Genomic DNA, 20,754 nt, shown 5'->3' with positions numbered 1-20,754 from the left:
GGGGGGCACCCCGGGAGCGAGAGCCCCCCGACACAGGGCGGCCAGGGCGGGGCCGTGGGGGGCCAGGACTTGGGGGGCCGCCTCCAGCGCCGCGCTCAGCACCAGCAGGGCCGCCTGGGAGGCGGGGGGGGCGGAGAATGAGGGGGGGTAAAATGGGGTGTGGGGAGCCTCGAAACCACCCCTTCGGGGGGCACACAGCACGCTCGGGGGGGGCTCGAAACCGACATTAAGTGCTGCCCCCGCCGCAAGGCGCCCCCCCCCGTTGCGTTACTGGGGTAATTTGGGGAGGGGACACTAAAAACCGCCCTTAATTGCCCCCCTCCCTCAAAACCGCCCCCTCCCACGTCATGGGGGCACGGGGAGCCTTGAAACCACCCTTTGGGGCCCACAAGAGGAGTAAAGGGGGTGGAGGGGAAATCGAAACCGCCGCTGATTACCCTCCCTCCCACCCGGGCGCCCCGTCCTGTGTTACTGGGGCAACTTAGGGGGCAAGGTGGGACAGGGGGAGCCTCGAAACCACCCCCCCCCCCCCGACCACCCAAAGGAGACGAGGGGGGGCCCTAAAAGCGCCCTTACCTCCTGGCGGGGGGGCCGGGGGTCACGGGCCGCCTCCTGCACCCAGGTGCCCAGGGGTCCCCAGGCGCTGAGCCCCCCCCGGCGCAGAACCAGGGCCCCCAGTTGGGCCAGAGCCACCGTCACCGTGTGCCTGGGGGGGTGGGGGGGGGCTTGAAACCACCAAGAGTTTGGAAGGGTGGCATCGAAACCACCAAGAGTTTGGAGGGGGAGCATTGAAACCACCGAGAGTTTGGGAAGGGTGGCATCGAAACCACCAAGAGTTTGAAGAGGGGACATCGAAACCACCAAGAGTTTGGAGGGGGGGGCATCAAAGCCACCAAGAGTTTGGAAGGGGGAGCATCGAAACCACCAAGAGGTGGGGGGAGGGCCTTAAAACCACCAAGAGTTTTGGGAGGGGGACCTTGAAACCACCAATAGTTGGAGGGGGAGCATTGAAACCACCAAGAGTTTGGAGGGGGAGCATCGAAACCACCAAGGGTTTGGAAAAAGGGGCATTGAAACCACCAAGAGGTGGGGGGGAGGGCCTTAAAACCACCAAGAGTTTTGGGAAGGGGACCTTGAAACCACCAACAGTTGGAGGGGGAGCACTGAAATTACCAAAGGGCCTTGAAACCACGGGGGGGGGGGGGGGCCTTGAAACCACCCCCACTTTGGGAGCCCCTGAAACCGCCACTATTGGTGGGGGGGGACCCCTGAAACCGCCGCCATTCGCACTCACTCAGTCTCCCGCTCCAAAGCTTCGGCCAATAGCGTCGGGAGCCTGCGGGGGGGGGGGGAAGGGCGTGGCACATTAACCCCGCCCCTTCCCGGCTGGCCCCGCCCCCCCCAACCACCCACCCACCTCTGGCGCAGAGCCGGGTCCAGGCGCTTCCATCGGCCCAAGAGCCTCCGCCGCAGCAGGACGGCGGCCAGTTGCCGGATCTGGGGATGGGGCAGAGTCAGGGGAACCCCAAAACTAAAAAAAAGGGGGGGAAGGAGGAAGAAGGGGGAGGGGCCGCACCTGCGGCCGGGAGGAGCCGGTGAGGAGAAGGCCGAGGCGGGCGGGGGTCTGGGGGTCGGAGAAGGCCTCGCGGAGGCGGGCGGTGGCCTGTGAGGGGAAAAGACGCGTCAGGGGCGTGCGTATTCCTATTGCGTCATCCCCCCCCCTCCCCCTCCCTCCCCAGGGGCCCGTTACCCGGCGGATGACGTCACTGTCGGGCTCCAGCAGCTCCGCGAGGAGCCGCTCCAGATCGGGCGCCGCCATCTTGAAAAAGGGAAGAAGGGAGGGGAAGGGGCGGGGCCGAGCGCCGGAAGGGGAGGAGTCACAAGGCCGGTTTGGTGTTGTTTTTTTTTAAAAGGGCAACGCCAAGCGGCAGGGAGGGAGTCTAAAGGGGAGGGGCCAAGGGGGGTGGGCCCCACAACAGAGTCCCTTAAAGGGGCGATGCCGCGCGCTTGTCCCTTTCTCCCCCCCACCCCCCAAAAAAAAACCCCGCATCAAATGACATCACAGGCCGCCGGCACGACATCACGAACAAACTTTATTAAATAGGGGGGCGTGTGAGGGAGGAAAACTTTAGAAAGGGGCGGGACCGGGAGGGCAGGGCTGGGCTCTCCCCACCCGCTCGCAGGTGGGGCTGAGGGAGAGGGGCGGCTTTTGGCGCAGGCCCCGCCCCCTCCGCCCCCTCACTGCCCCGCCCCGCCCCCCCGCAGGGCCAGCACAAGATGGAGGACGGAGCCGCCCTGGATCTTGTAGTCGGCCGCCGTCTTCTCGTCGTTCCTTTTTTTTTTTAAAAAAAAAAAAAAAAAAAAAAAGGGTGGGGGGGTCAAAGGGCACGCTTGGCCCCGCCCCTCCAGCCACACCCCCTTTCATTCACCCCAAAGGCCACGCCCCCACAGGCCACGCCCACCACAAAAAGCTCCTCCCCCTTACAGGCCACACCCCCACAAAAACCCCACCCCCTGTTCCCACCCAGGCCCCGCCCCCAGACCACGCCCCCACCCAGACCACGCCCCCACCCAGGCCCCGCCCCCTCCCCAGGCCCCGCCCCTCACATCTGCTTCCCGCTGTAGATGAGGCGCTGCTGCTGGGGGGGGGATCCCCTCCTTCTCCTCCACCCGCTCCTTGATCCGCTCCACCTGCCCCGGGGTATTATGGGATGGTGGGGGAGCTCCCCAGGGCATTGTGGGATGGTGGGGGAGCTCCTCAAGGCATTATGGGATGGTGGGGGACCCCCCCCCCCCCCATGGCATTACAGGATGCTGAAGGAACTCCCCAGGGTATTATGGGACGCTGGAGGACTGTCCCATAGTGTTATGGAACGCTGAGGGACCCCCCCCGGGGCATTATGGGATGCTGGGGGAGCTCTCCAAGGCATTATGGGATGCTGAAGGAGCTCCTCAGGGCATTATGGGATGCTGGGGGACTGTCCCATAGTGTTCTGGAATGCTGAGGGACCCCCCCCAGGGCATTATGGGATGGTAGAGGAGCTCCCCAGGGCATTGTGGGATGCTGAAGGAGCTGCTCAGGGCATTATGGGATGCTGGAGGACTGTCCTATAGTATTATGTAATGCTGAAGGACCCCCCCCCAGGGCATTATGGGATGCTGGGGGGCTGTCCCATAGCGTTATGGGATGCTGAGGGACCCCCCCCATGGCATTACAGGATGCTGAGGGACCCCCCCCCATGGCATTATGGGATGCTGAGGGACCCCCCCCCCCATGGCATTATGGGATGCTGGGGGAGCTCCCCAGGGCATTATGGGATGCTGGGGGAGCTCCCCCTCTGGTCACAGCCCCCCCCCCCCCCTTGCCCCGGAGCATGCTGGGAAGGGGGCGGTGCCTCCTACCTTGTCCGTGGGCTCGATGTCGATCTCGATCTCTTTCCCCGTCAGAGTCTGGGGGAAGGAAACACACGGACACAGCCCCGGCCGGTCAGACACACACAAACCCCCTCCCCACACGCTCCCCCAATACCCCGCGGCCTACACCCCTTCCCCGCACCCCCAAAGCCCAGCTGGGGGGGGGGGTGTTTCCCCCCTTCGGCCCCCACCGACCCCACCTTCACTTTGATCAGCATCGTGGCCGCCCCAGCTCCTCTCTCCTCGGCCGGAAGCGGAAATGAGCCCTGCCCGCTACGTCACTTCCCCTCCCCGCCGCGAAGAGAGGGAAAATGGCGGCGCCCGAGGGGGATGCTGGGAGTTGTAGTCCCGCACCTCCCCTCCCTCTATTTTTGCACGCCATTGGGCGGCGCCGCCGCCTCTCCGCCAATCAGAGCGCAAAGCCCGCCCAGCCGCCGGAGCGTACCAACGCGGCGGCGGGAGGTAAACGCGGGGGGGGGGGGGATAAAAAAAATAAATTAAAAAATTGCCTTTTTTGTCCCCAAATTTAACGTTTGAAACACTCAATCCCAGCACGCCCCTCCTCTGCCCCGCCACGCTCCCATTGGACGCCTCATTCCCTCCTAGAAGCCTCTCAGCCATTGAATACCACCCCACCCACCCCCCCCGACATGGTACGGCCCCATTGAGGGCAATGGCAGCGATGGGCGGGACCACTCGAAGCCTGGCGGACCAATGGGGTGTGAGCGCGGACGGAATGGACCAATGGGGTGGCGGGGGGGGTGGAGCCGCAAGGGGAGTGGGTGTGGGGGAGGCCAATTAACGTAATTAGCGGTAATTAAGAGCTGGGAACTCACCCGAGAGGACCAGGGTGCGGCGGGAAAGGGGCGGGGCTCGGGCCTGGAGGCGACAAAAGTCCCATTAGCTGCCCGAGCCCCTAATTACCCAATTCCTCGTCACTAATTACCCCCCGCACCCCCCAGACCTTTCTGCGCGGGTAAGCGTCGTCCTCGCGGTCACCGATGGCGTCATCGACAAAGTCTGGGGACGCACGCGGGTCAGGGCGGGGCCCGGATACCTGGCTCCTCCCCCCACACACCCTGGGAGGGGAGGGGGGCGGGGCCGGAATCTGCCCCGCCCACAACTCACCCAATGGGGCCGGCTTGAGTGGGCGGAGCCTGCGGGGGCCTGGGCGGGGCCGTAGCCTGGAGTGGGCGGAGCCAGGAGGTGGTTTAATCACGTGGTGGGGGTGGGGTGGGGCGAGGGGGCGGGGCTACTCACCGTGTGGGCGGGACCTGGCGCAGGGACCCAATGGCAGTGAGGAGGCGGGGTATGGGGCCTGGAGGCGGGGCTTAGAGTCGGGCGGGGCGTCAGAAGACCACGCCCCCCTTTAGCCCCGCCCCCTCAAGCCCCGCCTACCGCAGTGGGCGTGTCCCATATCCACCAGGTACCGGCTCAGGATTGGCAGGTCGCGACGACCAATCCCGGGGGGGGCGTGGCTCCACACCACCTCACGCAGCTGCGAGGGAAAAGGAAGGGGGCGGGGTCGGAAGGGGCGGGGCCAAGCCCGTGGCCACGCCCCCTCCTCCTTCCCCAGAGGCTCCGCCCACCTGGCTCAGATCCGGGGGGGGCAGGGCGCTCTCCACGCGCTGCAGGAACTCGTAGAACAGACGCTCCAACGCCTGCAGGAACGGCTCCCCGTACTCCTGCCCCGCCGGGCCCTGCGGGAACTGGGAAGCACTGGGAGGGCACTGGGAGACTCTTATGGGGCAGCCGAGACCCGTTAGAAGGGATTGGGAGGGGTGGGGGGGGCATTTGGGGTTACTGGGATAGACTGGGAAGCACTGGGATGACCCCTGGCAGACCCTCGGACCCATTGGAAGGGAATCGTGGGGGCATGGGAGGCACTAGGAAGCACTGGGAGGGCACTGGGGGACAGCAGGAGGCACTGGGGTGAACTGGGAGGCACTGGGAGGGCACTGGGAGCCTCTTACGGGGCAGCCGGGACCCGTTAGAAGGGATTGGGAGGGGTGGCGGGGGCATTTGGGGTTACTGGGATAGACTGGGAGGGCACTGGGAGGGACTGGGGGACAGCGGGAGGCACTGGGGTGAACTGGGAGGCACTGGGAGGGCACTGGGAGACTCTTACGGGGCAGCCGGGACCCGTTAGAAGGGATTGGGAGGGGTGGGGGGGGCACGGGGAGGCATTTGGGGTTACTGGGATAAACTGGGAGGGCACTGGGAGGGACTGGGGGACAGCGGGAGGCACTGGGGTGAACTGGGAGGGCACTGGGAGACTCTTACGGGGCAGCCGGGACCCGTTAGAAGGGGTTGGGAGGGGTGGGGGGGGCACTGGGAGGCTTTTGGGGGACGCTGGGATACACTGGGAGGGCACTGGGAGGGACTGGGGGACAGCAGGAGGCACTGGGGTGAACTGGGAGGCACTGGGGGGGGCACTGGGAGGCATTTGGGGTTACTGGGATAGACTGGGAGGGCACTGGGAGGGACTGGGGAACAGCAGGAGGCACTGGGGTGAACTGGGAGGCACTGGGAGGGCACTGGGAGCCTCTTACAGGGCAGCCGGGACCCGTTAGAAGGGATTGGGAGGGGTGGGGGGGGGGGCACTGGGAGGCTTTTGGGGGACGCTGGGATACACTGGGAGGGCACTGGGAGGGACTGGGGGACAGCAGGAGGCACTGGGGTGAACTGGGAGGCACTGGGGGGGGGCACTGGGAGGCATTTAGGGTTACTGGGATAAACTGGGAGGCACTGGGAGGTACCTGGAGGTACGCCCTCCGCCGCCCGCGGTCCGCCAGCAGTGCCAGCACCAGTTCGCGGAAGCTCTCCTGCGCCTCTGCCACCATCGCCAGCTCCTGGGGAGTCTGGGGGGGGGGGGGACGGGGGACGGACACGGGGTGAGGACACGCCTGGGTGTCGTCCCCCTGTCCCCCACTTCTCCGTCACTCACGGCCTGGCCGTAGCCGGCGGCCGATGCCTCCCCCTCGGGGAAGAAGGAATCGATGGCGTCAAAGATCTTCCCGTCGGGCTGGGCCTCCTGCAGCATCCGCACCACCACCTGCAGGGCGGCGAGGGGGGGGAAGATGGCCGGGATAAAGTCTGTGTGGGGGGGGATGGGACGGGGACGGGGGGGGGACAGACAACGTGGGACAGGGGAGGTGGCCACCGGGCTTGTGAAGGTGGCCACCAGCCCCAGGGCATTGTGGGAAGATGGCTGCTGCCACGGGGAAGCCTGGTAAGATGGCCGCCAGCCCCAGGGCACTGTGGGAAGATGGCCGTTGCCATCGAGAAGCCTGGTAAGATGGCCGCCAGCCCCAGGGCATTGTGGGAATATGGCTCCCACCACGGGGATGCATGAGAAGATGGCCGCTGCCACGGGGAAGCCTGGGAAGATGGCTGCCAGCCCCAGGGCATTGTGGGAAGATGGCCGCCCCCACAGCCCCGCTGCCAGGCGCCATCTTGGCGGGCAGGGGCTGCCCCGGTGCACTCTGGGGCGGATACTCACAGCGGCCTGCAGGCCCAGGCGCAGCCGGGCGCCGTGACGGAAGCGAAGGGCACCGGGGGCGGCCCGGCCCGTGGCCTCCAGCAGCCCCAGCACCCGGGGGAACTGGCACAGGCTCCGCCCACGCACCACGTGCCACGCCCCCGCCAGCGCCACGCGCAGCGACGCGGCAGGGCTGATTGGGGGAGGGGGAGGAGGAGTCACTGGGAGGCTCCGCCTCCCCCACCCCCCCTGAAATGCAGGGGGTAAACCCTGCCCTGGGGCCTGTAGCCCCGCCCACAGCCCCATAGCCCCGCCCATGGCCCCATAGCCCCGCCCACAACCCCGCGGCCCCGCCCACAGCCCTGTAGCCCCGCCCACAGCCCCACGGCCCCGCCCACAGCCCCATAGCCCCGCCCACAGCCCCACGGCCCCGCCCACAGCCCTGTAGCCCCGCCCACAGCCCCGTAGCCCCGTAGCCCCGCCCCGCGGCCCCGCCCCCGCGCGCCCCCCGCGTTCCCTCCCCGCCCCCCCTCCTTGCGCCTCTCACCTGACGTCACTTCCGCCCATGTCGCGTGGGGCAATGGGCGGTTTTGTCACTTCCGGGCGGGACGGGGGTGGGGGGGGTGGGGGGGTGCGCGCACGCGGCGGTACCGTCAGCCCCGGGTCGGCCCCGCGTGCCCGCCGCGCCGGAAGTGACGTCAGCGCCGCCTTACAGGCACCGCCCCTCCCCTCCCCATTGGGCCGCCGCCAATCGCCGCGCGCCCTCCCCGCCCCCCCCTTTGTGACGTCAACACCCCCGCGCCGCCTCCCTCCCTCCCTCCCTCTCCCCCCCTTCCCTCGGTGACGTCACGGAAGCCGCCGTTGCCTCGCAGCTGTTTTATTTCATGGCCGGCGCGTTGACGCCATGGGGCGGGGCCAGAGAGAGAGAGAGAGAGCGCGCGCGCGCGAGGGCGAGCGGGGCTCCGTGACGTCATTGGGGCGGCCCGGGGTGAAACCACCCCCACCCCCCCCCAACCGGGCCCAGAGCCCCCCGGGTGACGTCCTCATACCCCCCCCCAGTGACGTCATCAACCCCACCCTTCCCAGCGACGTCCTCAACACCCCGCAGTGACGTCATCAACCACCCCCCACCCCCTCTCCCAGCGACGTCCTCGCCCCCCCAGCGACGCCCTCAACCCCCCCTCTCCCAGTGACGCCATCCCCCCTCCCAGTGACGTCACCCCCCTCTCCCAGTGACGTCACCCCCCCTCCCAGTGACGTCACCCCCCTCTCCCAGTGACATCACCCCCCAGTGCTCCCGGCCGGGGGCTGCCCGCGTCTCCGCGCCCTCCGCGCCCTCCTGGGCGGGCTCCCCCCGCTCGTCGCACCCCCGGTTCCCGCCGCGGCGGGCGCGACGTCGATGATGACGGCGCCGTGCAGCGGCCCCAGGCGCGGACTCTCCAGCGTCGCCACCAGACGCCGGCGACCCGGGCGCTGCGGCACCACGGCCTGACGCAGCCGCACCGTCTGCCCCGCCCCCACCGACCTGCGGGGTCACGGCGGGGGGGGGGGGGTCACGGGGTCACCCCCGCACCCCACCACCAAGTTTTGGGGTTCCCCCTCCCAGGTTTTGGGGTTCCCCCCCCATTTTTGGGGTCCCCCCTCCCCAGATCCCAGTTCCCCCCCTCACCCCATTTTGGCCTCCCCCCCCCCAGTTTTGGGGTCCCCCCCAAATTTTGGGTCCCCCCCCAGGTTTTGGGGTCCCCCCCCAGTTTTGGGGTTCCCCCCATCCCAGTTCCCCCCCCCCCCCAGATCCCAGTTTCCCCCCTCACCCCATTTTGGGTCTTCTCCCCCCCAATTTTTGGGTGTCCCCCCCCCAGTTTCGGGGTCCCCCCCTCAATTTTGGGGTCCCCCCCAGTTTCGGGGTCCCCCCCATCCCAGTTCCCCCCCTCACCCCATTTTGGGTCCCCCCCCCATTTTTGGGTTCCTCCCCCCATTTTGGGCCCCCCTCAATTTTCGGGGTCCCCCCCAGTCTCGGGGTCCCCCCAGATCCCAGTTTCCCCCCTTACCCCATTTTGGGTCCCCCCCCCCCCCCAGGTTTTGGTCCCCCCCCCAGTTTCAGGGTCCCCCCCCCCAGGTTTTGGTTCCCCTCCCAATTTTGGGGTCCCCCCCCCAGTTTCAGGGTCCCCCCCCATCCCAGTTCCTCCCCCCCCAATCCCAGTTTCCCCCACACACCCCATTTTGGGTCCCCCCCCCATTTTTGGGCCCCCCCCAGGTTTTGGGGTCCCCCCCCAGGTTTCAGGGTCCCCCCCCATCCCAGTTCCCCCCCCCCCCAGATCCCAGTTCCCCCACACACCCCATTTTGGCCCCCCCCCATTTTTGGCCCCCCCCCCCAGGTTTTGGGGTGTCCCCCCCAGGTTTCAGGGTCCCCCCCCATCCCAGTTCCCCCCCCCAGATCCCAGTTCCCCCACACACCCCATTTTGGCCCCCCCCATTTTTGGCCCCCCCCCCCCAGGTTTTGGGGTGTCCCCCCCAGGTTTCGGGGTCCCCCCATCCCAGTTCCCCCCCCCCCAGATCCCAGTTCCCCCACACACCCCATTTTGGCCCCCCCCCCCATTTTGGGCCCCCCTCAATTTTGGGGTCCCCCCCCAGTTTCGGGGTCCCCCCCATCCCAGTTCCCCCCCCCCAGATCCCAGTTCCCCCCCTCACCCCATTTTGGGTGTGTCCCCCCCCCCCCCCCCAGGTTTTGGTCCCCCCCCCAGGTTTTGGTTCCCCTCCCAATTTTTGGTTCCCCCCCCAGTTTCAGGGTCCCCCCCCCAGTTTCGGGGTCCCCCCCCCGCTCACCCCAGGCGCAGGGCGGGGGGACAGACCATCCCGGCCCCCTCCATGCGCAGGGCGGCCCCCGGCAGCGGCTCCGGCAGCGGGTTCTGGAACACGACCTGCACCGGCACCTCCTGCCCCACCACCGCCGGACCCAGCACCTGCCCCGCACACACACGTTGGGGGGCACCCCCAGATCTTCTGGGGACCCCCCCTTGGGCCGGGAACCCCCCCCCTTGGGTTGGGGACCCCCATCCAGACGTTCTGAGGACCACCAAGATGTTCTGGGGACACCTCCAGATGTTCTGAAGGTCCTTCAAATGTTCTGGAGACACCTCAGATGTTCTGGGGAACCCCCCCAAGATGGTCTGGGGACCCCCCCTTGGGCTGGGAACCCCCCCCCTTGGGTTGGGGACCCCCATCCAGACGTTCCGAGGACCCCTCAGATGTTCTGAAGACCCCCTCCAGATGTTTTGAGGACCCTCCAGATGTTCTGAGGACCCTCCCAAGATGTTCTGAAGACCCCTCAGATGTTTTGAGGACCCCTCCAGATGTTTCGAGGACGCCCCTCCAGATGTTCTGGGGTGTGGGGCCCCCCCCCCCCCACCAGGGCGTCAGCGGTGACATCACTCACCGTCAGGGTGAGCTCGGGCGCCTGCAGCCGGACCCGCAGCTCCTTGGCCACCACTTGCCCCGTCTCCTCCACGGCCCCGGCCGCCGTCAGCTTCAGTGCGTCCTGCTCACCCACGTGGGGCCCGTACTCGGCGTAGGTCACCGTCATCGTCACCGTCTCCTCTGCCGGAGGTGTGTGTGGGGGGGTATGATGTCATAGAACGGCCTGGGGCAGCTCCAAGGGTTGGGGCAACCCTGGGGTCAACCTCAACCTCGGGGACGAGGGACTCGGGTGGCCGGGGGGGGGGGACCCAGGTGGCCATGGAGGTGTCACCAAGGGGACCCAGACATCTGCGGGGTGACCCAGATGTCCATGGAGGGGACCCAGGTGGCCATGGAGGTGACACCAAGGGGACCAAGATGTTTGAGGTGACCCCAAGGGGTCCCAGATGTTTGGGGAGGGGACATCAAGGAGACCCAGGTGGCCATGGAGGTGACACCAAGGGGACCAAGATGTCCATGGGGTGACATCAATGGGACCCAGGTGGCCATGGGGTGACACCAAGGGGACCCAGACATCTGCGGGGTGACCCAGATGTCCATGGAGGGGACCCAGGTGGCCATGGAGGTGACACCAAGGGGACCAAGATGTTTGAGGTGACCCCAAGGGGTCCCAGATGTTTGGGGAGGGGACATCAAGGAGACCCAGGTGGCCATGGAGGTGACACCAAGGGGACCAAGATGTCCATGGGGTGACATCAATGGGACCCAGGTGGCCATGGAGGTGACACCAAAGGGACCCAGACATCTGGGGATGACACCAAGGGGACCAAGATGTCCATGGAGGGGACCCAGATGCTTGGGGGTGACACCAATGAGACCCAGGTGGCCATGGAGGTGACCCCAAGGGGTCCTGGATGTTTGGGGAGGGGACATCAAGGAGACCCAGGTGTCCATGGAGGGGACCCCAAGGGGACCAAGACATTGGGGGGGTGACACCAGGGGGTCCCAGGTGTTTGAGGTGACCCCAAGGGGTCCCAGATGTTTGGGGAGGTGACCCCAAGGGGTCCCAGGTGGCCATGGAGGTGGCACCAAGGGGTCCCAGATGTTTGGGGAGGTGACCCCAAGGGGTCCCAGGTGTCCATGGAGGGGACCCAGGTGTCCATGGAGGTGGCACCAAGGGGTCCCAGGTGTTTGAGGTGACCCCAAGGGGTCCCAGATGTTTGGGGAGGTGACCCCAAGGGGTCCCAGGTGTCCATGGAGGGGACCCAGGTGTCCATGGAGGTGGCACCAAGGGGTCCCAGGTGTTTGAGGTGACCCCAAGGGGTCCCAGATGTTTGGGGAGGTGACCCCAAGGGGTCCCAGGTGGCCATGGAGGTGGCACCAAGGGGTCCCAGGTGTTTGGGGAGGTGACCCCAAGGGGTCCCAGATGTCCATGGAGGGGACCCAGGTGTCCATGGAGGTGGCACCAAGGGGTCCCAGAGGTTTGGGGTGACCCCACGGGGTCCCAGACGTTCCCGGGGCCCCGCTGCGTCCCCTCACCCTGCCCCGGCGGGACGACGCGCCGGTGCTGCTCCTGCCGGAACGGCGCCGCGGAGACGCCGGTGTAGCGGACGGCGCTGAGCGCCAGGCGGAGGCGCAGGGTTCGGGGCTCCGCCCCCTCGTTCCTGGCCACCGCTCGCAGCTCCAGCTCCGCCCCCGCCACCGCCGGCCCCGCCCCCACCGTCACCGTCACCTCCCCCGAGGACGGGACCCCCCGGTTGCGGGGCCGGGAGCCGTGCGAGGTCGCCGTGGAGACGGCGCGGCGCTCCTCCTCCGAGCCTGCGGGGTCGGGGGGTCAGAGGTCAGAGGTCGGGGGGGCGTCGAGGGTCAGGGGTTGGGGGGCACGGGGGGGGGTTGGGGCGCGGGGTCAAGGGTGGTTGGGTTGTGGTGTCATGGGGCCTAGGTCAACAGGTCAAGGGTCGTTGGGTCGTGGGGTCAAGGGTCATTGGGTTGCTGGGTCATGGGGCCTAGGTCAACAGGTCAAGGGTCGTTGGGTCGTGGGGTCAAGGGTGGTTGGGTCACGGGGACGTGGGGCCTAGGTCAACAGGTCAAGGGTCGTGGGGCCGTGGGGTCAAGGGTGGTTGGGTCATGGGGACATGGGGCCTAGGTCAACAGGTCAAGGGTCGTTAGGTTGTGGCATCATGGGGCCTGGGTCGTGGGGTCAAGGGTCGTTGGGTCACGGGGACGTGGGGCCTAGGTCAACAGGTCAAGGGTCATTGGGTCGTGGGGACATGGGCCCTAGGTCAACAGGTCAAGGGTCGTTGGGTCGTGGGGTCAAGGGTGGTTGGGTCATGGGGACATGGGGCCTAGGTCAACAGGTCAAGGGTCGTTGGGTCGTGGGGTCAAGGGTGGTTGGGTCGCGGGGACACACGGCCTAGGTCAACAGGTCAAGGGTCGTTGGGTCAAGGGTCGTTAGGTCATGGGGTCAAGGGTTGCTGGGTCGTGGGCCCTAGGTCAACAGGTCAAGGGTCGTTGGGCTGTGGGGACACGGGGCCTAGGTCAACGGGTCAAGGGTCGTGGGGTCGCACCGCCATGGGGCCTAGGTGAACAGTTCAAGGGTCGTTGGGTCGTGAGGTCAAGGGCGGGCGGGTTGTGGTTCTCGGGGGGTCAAAGGGCAGAGGTTACGGGGCCGGGGGGGAGCCACGGGGGCGGCGGGCAGTCGCGTCACGGGGGGGCAGTCGCGTCACCCGGGGGGGGGGGGGGGGGCGGGGCCTCACCTTCGGGGTGCTTGTACTGGTGGGTGATGTCCAATCGGGCGCCAGAGCCCGCCCCCAGCGTGCTGATGCGGCGCCCGATGGCGCCTTCCTCCACGTGCACCACGGCGAAGGCGCCGTTGGGTTGCCGCTGCCAGTAGACCTTGTCGCTGTTCACCTGAGGACACGCCCGCACGGACACCACACGCACAGACACGCCCGCTTCGTTAGGGCCGGCCGCGCCCGCCGCGCTCATTAGCCTAACGAGCCCCGCCCCCTCACCTCGGCGAAGACGAAGGGCGTGTCGTACTTGAGGAAGACCTCGCCGTTCTTCACCGCCGTCACCGAGCACGGCCCGCAGCAGAACAACCCTGGCGGGACCGGTATATAAACCAGTAAGGACCAGTCGAGCAGCCGCGGCGGGACTCTTCCCCAGTATGGACCAGTATAAACCAGTACCGCTGCTGGTCTCCTGCGGGGTGGCGTCGACGACCTGCCACCCGTCGTAGCCGTCGGGGAGGTCGGGGCGTTTCATCCAGCAGTCGTTCCACACGTGGAAGTTCCTGCGCGGACCAGTATAAACCAGTACGGACCAGCACGGACCGATGACTCCCAGCCCGCACCAGTATAAACCAGTATAAACCAGTACCAGACGGAGTCGGTGTTGAGGCGCTCCAGGGGCCGCATGTTCTCGTCGAAGTAGATGTCGGTGGTGAGGGAGACGTCGGTGTCGTGCGCCGAGTTGTAGTTGGTGACCGTGCGGGTGGGGAGACCCAGGCACCGCAGCACTGGGGGCACCAGTACGGACCAGTATGGACCAGTACGGACCAGTACGGACCAGTACAAGCCGTTACCAAGACCTATCTCTCAAGCTTGACTTGCCTCCTACCAGAACCTCCCAGCCCACCCACCGCTGAAGCCCCGGACCCCCTCTCCCAGTAGAAACCGGTCTCCGACTAAGCCAAACCAGTATAAACCAGTAAAAAGCGGAACGCGACGCACCGGTGGTCATGACGCCGGCGAAGACCCAGCACTGGCCGTAGCGCACGGGGGCGCCGGCGCCGTGGTAGGAGCGGAGGATGTCGACGGAGCCGGCCCAGGCCGAGGGGTTGGTGCCCTGGGCGTAGTCCCCCGTCCAGTTGCCCACCAGCACCCCGTTGTCGTCCAGCGAGTTCACCTGGGGCACCCCGAAACCGTCGGGACCCCAAAACACGTCGGAGCCAAGAACCTCCCGCCCCGAGATGCCTCGAAAAGCCGTCGGGAACCCCAAAACGCCGTCGGGAACCCCAAAACGCCGTCGGGAACGTCCCCGAAGGTCTGGAGGCCGCAGCAAAACTCGACGGAACCACCCCCCCCCCCCCGCCCCCCCAAAATCCCCCACCCCCAAACCCCAAAGAACCCCCCCAAAATGTCATCGGGTCCCACCCCCAAACCCCAAAGAACCCCTCGAAACCCCGTGGGAATGTCCCAAACCCCACCAAACGTCCCCAAAACCCAACGAACCCCAATGAACACCCCAAAACCCAACAAACACCCCCAAAACCCAACACAAAACTCAACGAACTCCCCCCAAACCCAACGATCCCCCCCAAAACCCCAATGAGCACCCCCAAAACCCAACCGCTCCCCCCAAAAAACCCCAATGAACACCCCAAAAACCCAACAACCCCCCCAAAACCCAACAGACTCCCCCCAAAACCCAACCCAAAACCCAAACACCCCAAAACCCAACAAACACCCCCAAAACCCAACACAAAACTCAACGAACTCCCCCAAAACCCAACGATCCCCCCCAAAACCCCAATGAGCACCCCCAAAACCCAACAATCCCTCCCCAAAACCCAACGAACCCCCCCAAAACCCAACGAACCCCCCCCCAAAGTCATCGGAACCCAGAAGAGCCCTGAAGAACCTCCAAAGCTCCACGGAAATCCCCCCCCCCCCCCCAGTGAGCTCCCCCAGGCCCCCCCAAAAAACCAGAGAACTCCCCCAAAACCCCAAAGGGTCACCCCCAAACCCCCAAAAATCCCATTCCCCCCCCTCCAAACCCCCTTAGAGCACCACAAAAATCGGCACAACTCACCCCTAAACCCCCCGAATTCACCCCAAAACCACACAAGGGACCCCAAAACCCCACCTGAAAACCCGTGGTGGCCCCCCCCAAAAAAAACCCCATCACGTTTTCCCCCAAACCCCCTTCAGAGCGCCCCAAAACCCCCATAACTCCCCCCCCCCCCCAATTCACCCCAAAACCCACCATGGCGGAGACGACGCGCGACACCATGACAGGGTCCCCTCGGGCGCTGTGGGGCATCCCCCGGCGGTCCAGGATGTACAAGCACGCCTCGAGCACCCCCGCATCAAACTGGGGGGGGGGGGGAGCCCCCCAAATCAGGGGCATTCCCAAAAACTCCCAAAATCACCCCTAAAATCCACCCGACCATGCCCAAATGCAAAAAGCGGTTTCAAGCCCCCCCCATATTACCAGGATCCGTGACAGTTTCGAGACCCCCCCACCTTGGTGGTTTCGGGGACGCCCCCCCCCCCGATGATTTTGGGGACCCCTATGGTTTTTTTTAATTTTTCGGTCTCCCTCAATTTTCAGAGTCCTCCATTTTAGGATAGCGCCAAATTTTGGGGTGCCCCCCACCCCCCATTTTTGGGGTCCCCACTGCATTTTAACCCCGTGGGGTCTCCCCATTTTTGGGGGTCCTTGGTTTTTGGGGTGCCCCCCCCGCCCCGGTTTTGGGGGTACCTGCCCGTAGTTCCAGGAGCGCTCGGCAATCTGGTCCTCGGTGCCGTAGAAGATGCGCCCCGTCTCGTTAAGGACGTACTCGTTAAGGTCGCTCGTTTTCTCCATGTAGACGTGGTCATCTGCGGGGAGGGGGGGTGGGGTGGGGGGCACCCCAAAATCACAGGGGGGGGTCCCCAAATTCCCCCCCCCCCCCGACCGCCCACCTTCAGCCCTCCCAACTGCCAAATTGAGATTGGGGAGCCCCGAAACTGCCAAATGTCACCATGGGGAATCCTGAAACTGCCAAATTGAGATTGGGGAGCCCCGAAACTGCCAAATGTCACCACGGGGAATCCTGAAACTGCCAAATCTCACCACAGGGAGCCCCGAAATGGCCAAATGTCACCATGGGGAGCCCCGAAACTGCCAAATGTCACCATGGGGAATCCTGAAACTGCCAAATCTCACCATGGGGAGCCCCGAAACTGCCAAATCTCACCACGGGGAGCCCCGAAACGACCAAATGTCACCATGGGGGGTCCTGAAACTGCCAAATCTCACCACGGGGAGCCCCGAAACGGCCAAATATCACCACGGGGAGCCCCGAAACTACCAAATCTGAGAGCCCCCAAATCGCCCAAACTGGGGGTTTTTTGCCCTGCTACGGGGCCGACTCACCCGGGCACCAGGGGTTGAAGAGGAGGAAGAAGTCGTTGGCGTCGTCGAAGGGGGCCGCGTACTCCCCCACCCCCGTGCGGGTCTTGATGCTGATGCGGTATCGGCCAATGGGAGCGTCGGGCGGGGCCGTGAGGCAGAGGTTGAGGGCGGGGCCTCCGGGAGGCTCCGCCCCTTCCTCTCTCTCCTCTTCCTCGGCCGTCCAACCGGTGGCCGAGGTTTCGCCCAACGGGATGAGGACGTGGGTACCCTTCGCCACCTGTGGGTTGGGGCCTGCGGGGTGACATCATCCCCTTAGGCGTGAGGTCATCACCTGGGCAGGTGAGGTCGTCACGCCCCGGGCGATGTCATCGCGCCCCCGCCTCCGGCGAGGCGGGTGGGGTGGGGTGGGGGGAAGGGTGTGGCAGCCTGGGCCATGTCATTGCCCCTCCTGGGTGACATCATTGTGCCCTGGGTGATGTCACCACGCCCCCGTTGCGCCACGCGGTCGCCGCCCCCAGCCCGAATCCCCGCCCTCGCGCCGTCCGTCCGTCATCGTCCCCCCCCCCACCGAGGGTGAGCTCCACGCAGAGGTCGTCGTCCTCGGGGTCGAAGGGGCGGGGCAGGAGGACGCGGAGGTCGAAGGGCTGCCCGCGACGCACCACCAGGCGGGGGCAGGTGAATTCGGACGTGTGGTGAGCGATCCGATTGGCTGGCGAGCCCACCACCAGCCCCCGGGGAGCCAATAGGCCTGCGGAAGGGGACGGTGAAAACCCCGCGTGAATTCCGCCCCCGGAACCCCCCTAAACCCCCCTCGAGGGGGGCCTCGAAACCGTCATTACCCACCCGCCCCCCCCCCGTAAGCCTGGAAATGGCCCCAAACGGTCAGGTTTGGCCCCAAAACAGGAGCAGGGGGATACGGCGGGGGGGGTGATGCTAAGACGAGGCACCCCAACACCCCTAAATTCCCCTTGGGGGCGCACGAAACCCTTAAAAGCAGCTCAGGGAGGGGCCTCGAAACTGCCTTTTCTGCCCCAAGAAAACCTGGAAACTGCCCCAAACCGCCGCTTTTGGCCCCAAAATGGGGCCGGGGGGGGACAGAAGGGAGGGCGGGAAAGGGGACGACATCCCCCCACCTCCTAATCATCCTGGGGGGAGCCCCGAAACCTCCCTTTTTCCTCCCCAGGGTGCCCGGAAACCGCTTTTTCCCCTCCCCAGGGAGTCTTGAAACCTTTTTCCCCTCCCCAGGGCTCCCCGAAACCGCTTTTTCCCCTCCCCAGGGTGCCCCGAAACCGCTTTTTCCTCTCCCCAGCGTGCCCCGAAACCGCTTTTTCCCCTCCCCAGGGTGCCCCGAAACCGCTTTTTCCTCTCCCCAGGGCTCCCCGAAACCGCTTTTTCCCCTCCCCAGGGTGCCCCGAAACTGCTTTTTCCCCTCCCCAGGGAGCCCCGAAACCGCTTTTTTCCTCCCTAGGGCTCCCCGAAACCCACTTTTTCCCCTCCCCAGGGAGCCCCGAAACCGCTTCTTCCCCTCCCCAGGGTGCCCTGAAACTGCTTTTTCCCCTCCCCAGGGCTCCCCGAAACCGCCGCCGCTCGTGATTCCCCCCCCCAGCACTGACCGGGCCGCAGGGGCTGGGGGGGGCGGCGCCCTGGGACCTCTCCGGGGGGGGGCTCCCAGTCCTCGGGGCCCCGTCGGCAGCACCCGCAGCACCCGCAGCACCCGCCCAGGCGACGCCAGAAGCCCCGGCGGGGTCGGGGGGCGGGGGGTGCCCCCCGCGGGCGGAAGCTGGCGGCAGCCCAACGGCCCGGGTCCAGGCGGGGGTCGGCGTCCGGCATCACCTGCGGGGCACCAGTCAGACCAGTTCGGACCAGTACGGAGAGCCGGAAGGGCGGGAAGAACAGTTATGGGCCACCGCGGACCAGTAAGACCCTCCGGAACGGCCCGTTAACGCCTCCAAACCCTTCCCAGTACGACCAGTAAGACCAGTGTGATCCAGTACAGTTCATTAAAGACCAGTATGGTCCAGTAGAAGACCAGTACGGACCCGTAAAGACCATTACAGACCCGGAGGAACCACCACGAACCGGTGGGACCTCCCAGAACGGCCCATCGAAGCCTCCAGACCCTTCCCAGTATCACCAGTAAGGCCGCTACGGACCGGTATAGTCCCTTGAGGACCAGTATAGTCCCTTGAGGACCAGTATAGCTCCTCGAGGACCAGTATAGCTCCTCGAGGACCAGTACAGACCAGTGAAGACCCTCATGGGCCGTTTAAAAGACGGCCGAAACCAGTACAGACCACCGCGGGCCAGTAAGACCTTCCAGAACGGCGCCATTAAACCCGTCCCAGTCTGACCAGTAAGACCGGGATGGACCAGTACGAGGCCGTACAAAGCGATACGGACCAGTAGGAACCATAATGGTTCACCATGCACCAGTAAGAATGACTGACCGAAGGCATCGATCCCTTCCCAGTACGGCCCGGGTCTCCCAGTGCCTCCCAGTATGGCCCAGTAACCCCTCCAGGGCTCCCAGTAACGCCTCCCGGGCTCCCAGTATGGCCCAGTAACCCCCCCCAATCCTTCCCATTCCAGCCCCCCCAGGCTCCCAGTACCCTCCTAGCTGCCCCCCCCCCCCCCAGTACAGCCCAGTAACCCCCTCCCAGTACGGACCAGTTCCCTCCCAGTGCTTCCCAGTGCCCCGCCCGTGCCTGGCGCCAGCGGCCCCCCCCCCCCCCCCACCACCACCCCCGCCGCGGCAGGGACCCGGGACTACTCCCAGTCCGACCAGTTCCCCCAGTTTACCCAGTTCCCCCCCGCGCCGTCCCATGCTCCCGCTGCTCCCGGTAGCCCCTCCGAGCGCTCCCAGTAACCCCCCAGTGCTCCCAGTAAGCCCAGTGACCCCCTCCCAGTACTCTCGGTAACCACAGCGTTCCCACTTAGCCCCTCCCAGCGTTTCCAGTAACCCCAGTTACACCCTCCCAGCACGCCCAGTAACCCCAGCGCTTCCAGTTACCCACCCTCCAGTGCTTCCAGCAGCCCCAGTAACCCCCTCCCAGTGCTCCCAGTCTGCCCAGTGCCTCCGTTTGCCCAGTTTGCCCCCCCACATAATCACCTCAGTGCTCCCAGTAGCCCCCTCCCAGTGCTCCCAGTAAGCCCTTCAGAGTCTTCTAAGTAACCCCTCCCCAGTGCTCCCAGTAACCCTACTAACCCCCTCCCAGTGCTCCCAGTTTGACCAGTAACCCCCTCCCGGTCCACCCATTCCTCCCAGTACCCCCCCATCCCCGTGCTCCCGGTAACCCCTGGTCCTCCCAGCAACCCCCTACGGGTCCTCCCAGTAACCCCACTAACCCCTCCCAGTTTGCCCAGTAACCCCCTCCCAGTACTCCCAGTAAAACTAGTTCCCCTCTCCCCAGCCTCCCCCTCCTTCCCAGTCTGCCCAGTTACCCCTCCCTCCCACCCATCCCAGCGCCCCCGACCCCCTCTCCCAGTCACCCCAGTACCTCCCAGTAGCTCCCAGCACTCCCAGTGCCCCGCACTCACTGGCGCTGGGAAAGATCAAGGCAAAGGGGCGTGGCCTTGGGAGGAAGGGGCGGGGCCACGGCAGGACACGCCCCCTTATTGCCCCACAACTTTGGGGGGGCCCAGGCGTCCCGGCACGCCCTCGGCCCCTCTCGGGATCACTATTTGGCGGGGGGGGCTCTATGGGGCTGGCAATGGCTCACTATTTGGCAGGGGGGCTCTATGGGGCTGGCAATGGCTCACTATTTGGCAGGGGGGCGTATAATGTAGCGCAATGGCTCACTATCTGGCAGGGGAGCTCTATGGGGCTGGCAATGGCTCACTATTTGGCAGGGGGCCCCTATGGGGCTGGCAATGGCTCACTATTTGGCAGGGGGGCTCTATGGGGCTGGCAATGGCTCACTATTTGGCAGGGGCCCCTATGGGGCTGGCAATGGCTCACTATTTGGCAGGGGGGCTCTATGGGGCTGGCAATGGCTCACTATTTGGCAGGGGGCTCTATGGGGCTGGCAATGGCTCACTATTTGGCAGGGGGCTCTATGGGGCTGGGCAATGGCTCACTATTTGGCAGGGGGGTGGGGGCTCTCTATTTAGCAAAGGCTGCAGGGCAGGGCAGGGCCTGGCTCACTATTTGGCAGGGCCCGGGCTGACGCAAGCTGCCCTGGGGGAGGGGAGAAGCAGACGAACGGGTCCTGCCGCCGCCCTAAAACTTAAAATAAAAAATAATAAAAAAAAAAGTTAAACAATTAAAAAAAAAAAACAAACCCCAACCCAAAATAATAAAAGGAAGCGCCCGGACGCCGCTG

At 65.8% G+C, this 20,754-nt stretch overlaps 3 protein-coding genes across 4 annotated transcripts; all 3 read right to left on the bottom strand.

Annotated features, from left to right (window-relative positions):
* Positions 1-2,072: 2,072 nt before the first annotated feature.
* Positions 2,073-3,681, bottom strand: NEDD8 (NEDD8 ubiquitin like modifier). The gene is given in 5 exon segments (XM_054811517.1): positions 2,073-2,332; positions 2,608-2,648; positions 2,650-2,691; positions 3,403-3,450; positions 3,615-3,681. Coding segments are annotated over 5 exon segments (243 nt in total). The 5' UTR covers positions 3,633-3,681; the 3' UTR covers positions 2,073-2,238.
* Positions 3,682-4,694: 1,013 nt separating this feature from the next.
* Positions 4,695-7,532, bottom strand: TINF2 (TERF1 interacting nuclear factor 2). Its single transcript, XM_054811516.1, has 7 exons — positions 7,443-7,532; positions 6,917-7,088; positions 6,362-6,469; positions 6,174-6,275; positions 5,004-5,133; positions 4,813-4,912; positions 4,695-4,732 (listed from the first exon to the last, which is right to left on the bottom strand). Exons 1-6 carry the CDS (start codon positions 7,460-7,462, stop codon positions 4,905-4,907), a joined length of 540 nt encoding a protein of 179 aa, XP_054667491.1. The 5' UTR covers positions 7,463-7,532; the 3' UTR covers positions 4,695-4,732; positions 4,813-4,904.
* Positions 7,533-8,176: 644 nt separating this feature from the next.
* TGM1 (transglutaminase 1) lies at positions 8,177-20,570 on the bottom strand. Of its 2 annotated transcripts, none has more exons than XM_054811519.1 (15): positions 19,970-20,570; positions 18,046-18,265; positions 17,001-17,180; positions 16,454-16,723; positions 15,797-15,915; positions 15,299-15,406; positions 14,044-14,218; positions 13,691-13,829; positions 13,501-13,604; positions 13,324-13,412; positions 13,066-13,219; positions 11,849-12,127; positions 10,329-10,489; positions 9,719-9,855; positions 8,177-8,420 (listed from the first exon to the last, which is right to left on the bottom strand). In XM_054811519.1, exons 2-15 carry the CDS (start codon positions 18,260-18,262, stop codon positions 8,177-8,179), a joined length of 2,376 nt encoding a protein of 791 aa, XP_054667494.1. In that variant the 5' UTR covers positions 18,263-18,265; positions 19,970-20,570. The 2 variants fall into 2 exon arrangements, with proteins under 2 accessions (XP_054667494.1, XP_054667493.1); XM_054811518.1 differs by having other exon boundaries at positions 19,930-19,977.
* Positions 20,571-20,754: the final 184 nt, after the last annotated feature.

Source organism: Grus americana, assembly GCF_028858705.1.
Source record: "Grus americana isolate bGruAme1 chromosome 37 unlocalized genomic scaffold, bGruAme1.mat SUPER_37_unloc_2, whole genome shotgun sequence".
In the NCBI taxonomy this organism is placed as follows: Eukaryota; Metazoa; Chordata; class Aves; order Gruiformes; family Gruidae; genus Grus; species Grus americana.
Note: the sequence above shows the minus strand (reverse complement) of the source record. Positions and strands in the feature narration are given on the sequence as shown.

What these genes read in the sequence shown, in the direction of transcription:
- TGM1 (XM_054811519.1), bottom strand. Translation starts at nt 18,262, where the DNA reads ATGCCGGACGCCGACCCCCGCCTGGACCCGGGCCGTTGGGCTGCCGCC. An exon ending in CTCAACACCGACTCCGTCTG is followed by an intron (nt 13,605 to 13,690) that starts GTACTGGTTTAT and finishes TGGTCCGCGCAG; the next exon opens with GAACTTCCACGTGTGGAACG. An exon ending in CCCGCAGGAGACCAGCAGCG is followed by an intron (nt 13,413 to 13,500) that starts GTACTGGTTTAT and finishes CGGTCCCGCCAG; the next exon opens with GGTTGTTCTGCTGCGGGCCG.
- TINF2 (XM_054811516.1), bottom strand. Translation starts at nt 7,462, where the DNA reads ATGGGCGGAAGTGACGTCAG. An exon ending in GCCTGGGCCTGCAGGCCGCT is followed by an intron (nt 6,470 to 6,916) that starts GTGAGTATCCGC and finishes GCCGCCCTGCAG; the next exon opens with GTGGTGGTGCGGATGCTGCA. An exon ending in GGCGGAGGGCGTACCTCCAG is followed by an intron (nt 5,134 to 6,173) that starts GTACCTCCCAGT and finishes GTGCCCTCCCAG; the next exon opens with TGCTTCCCAGTTCCCGCAGG.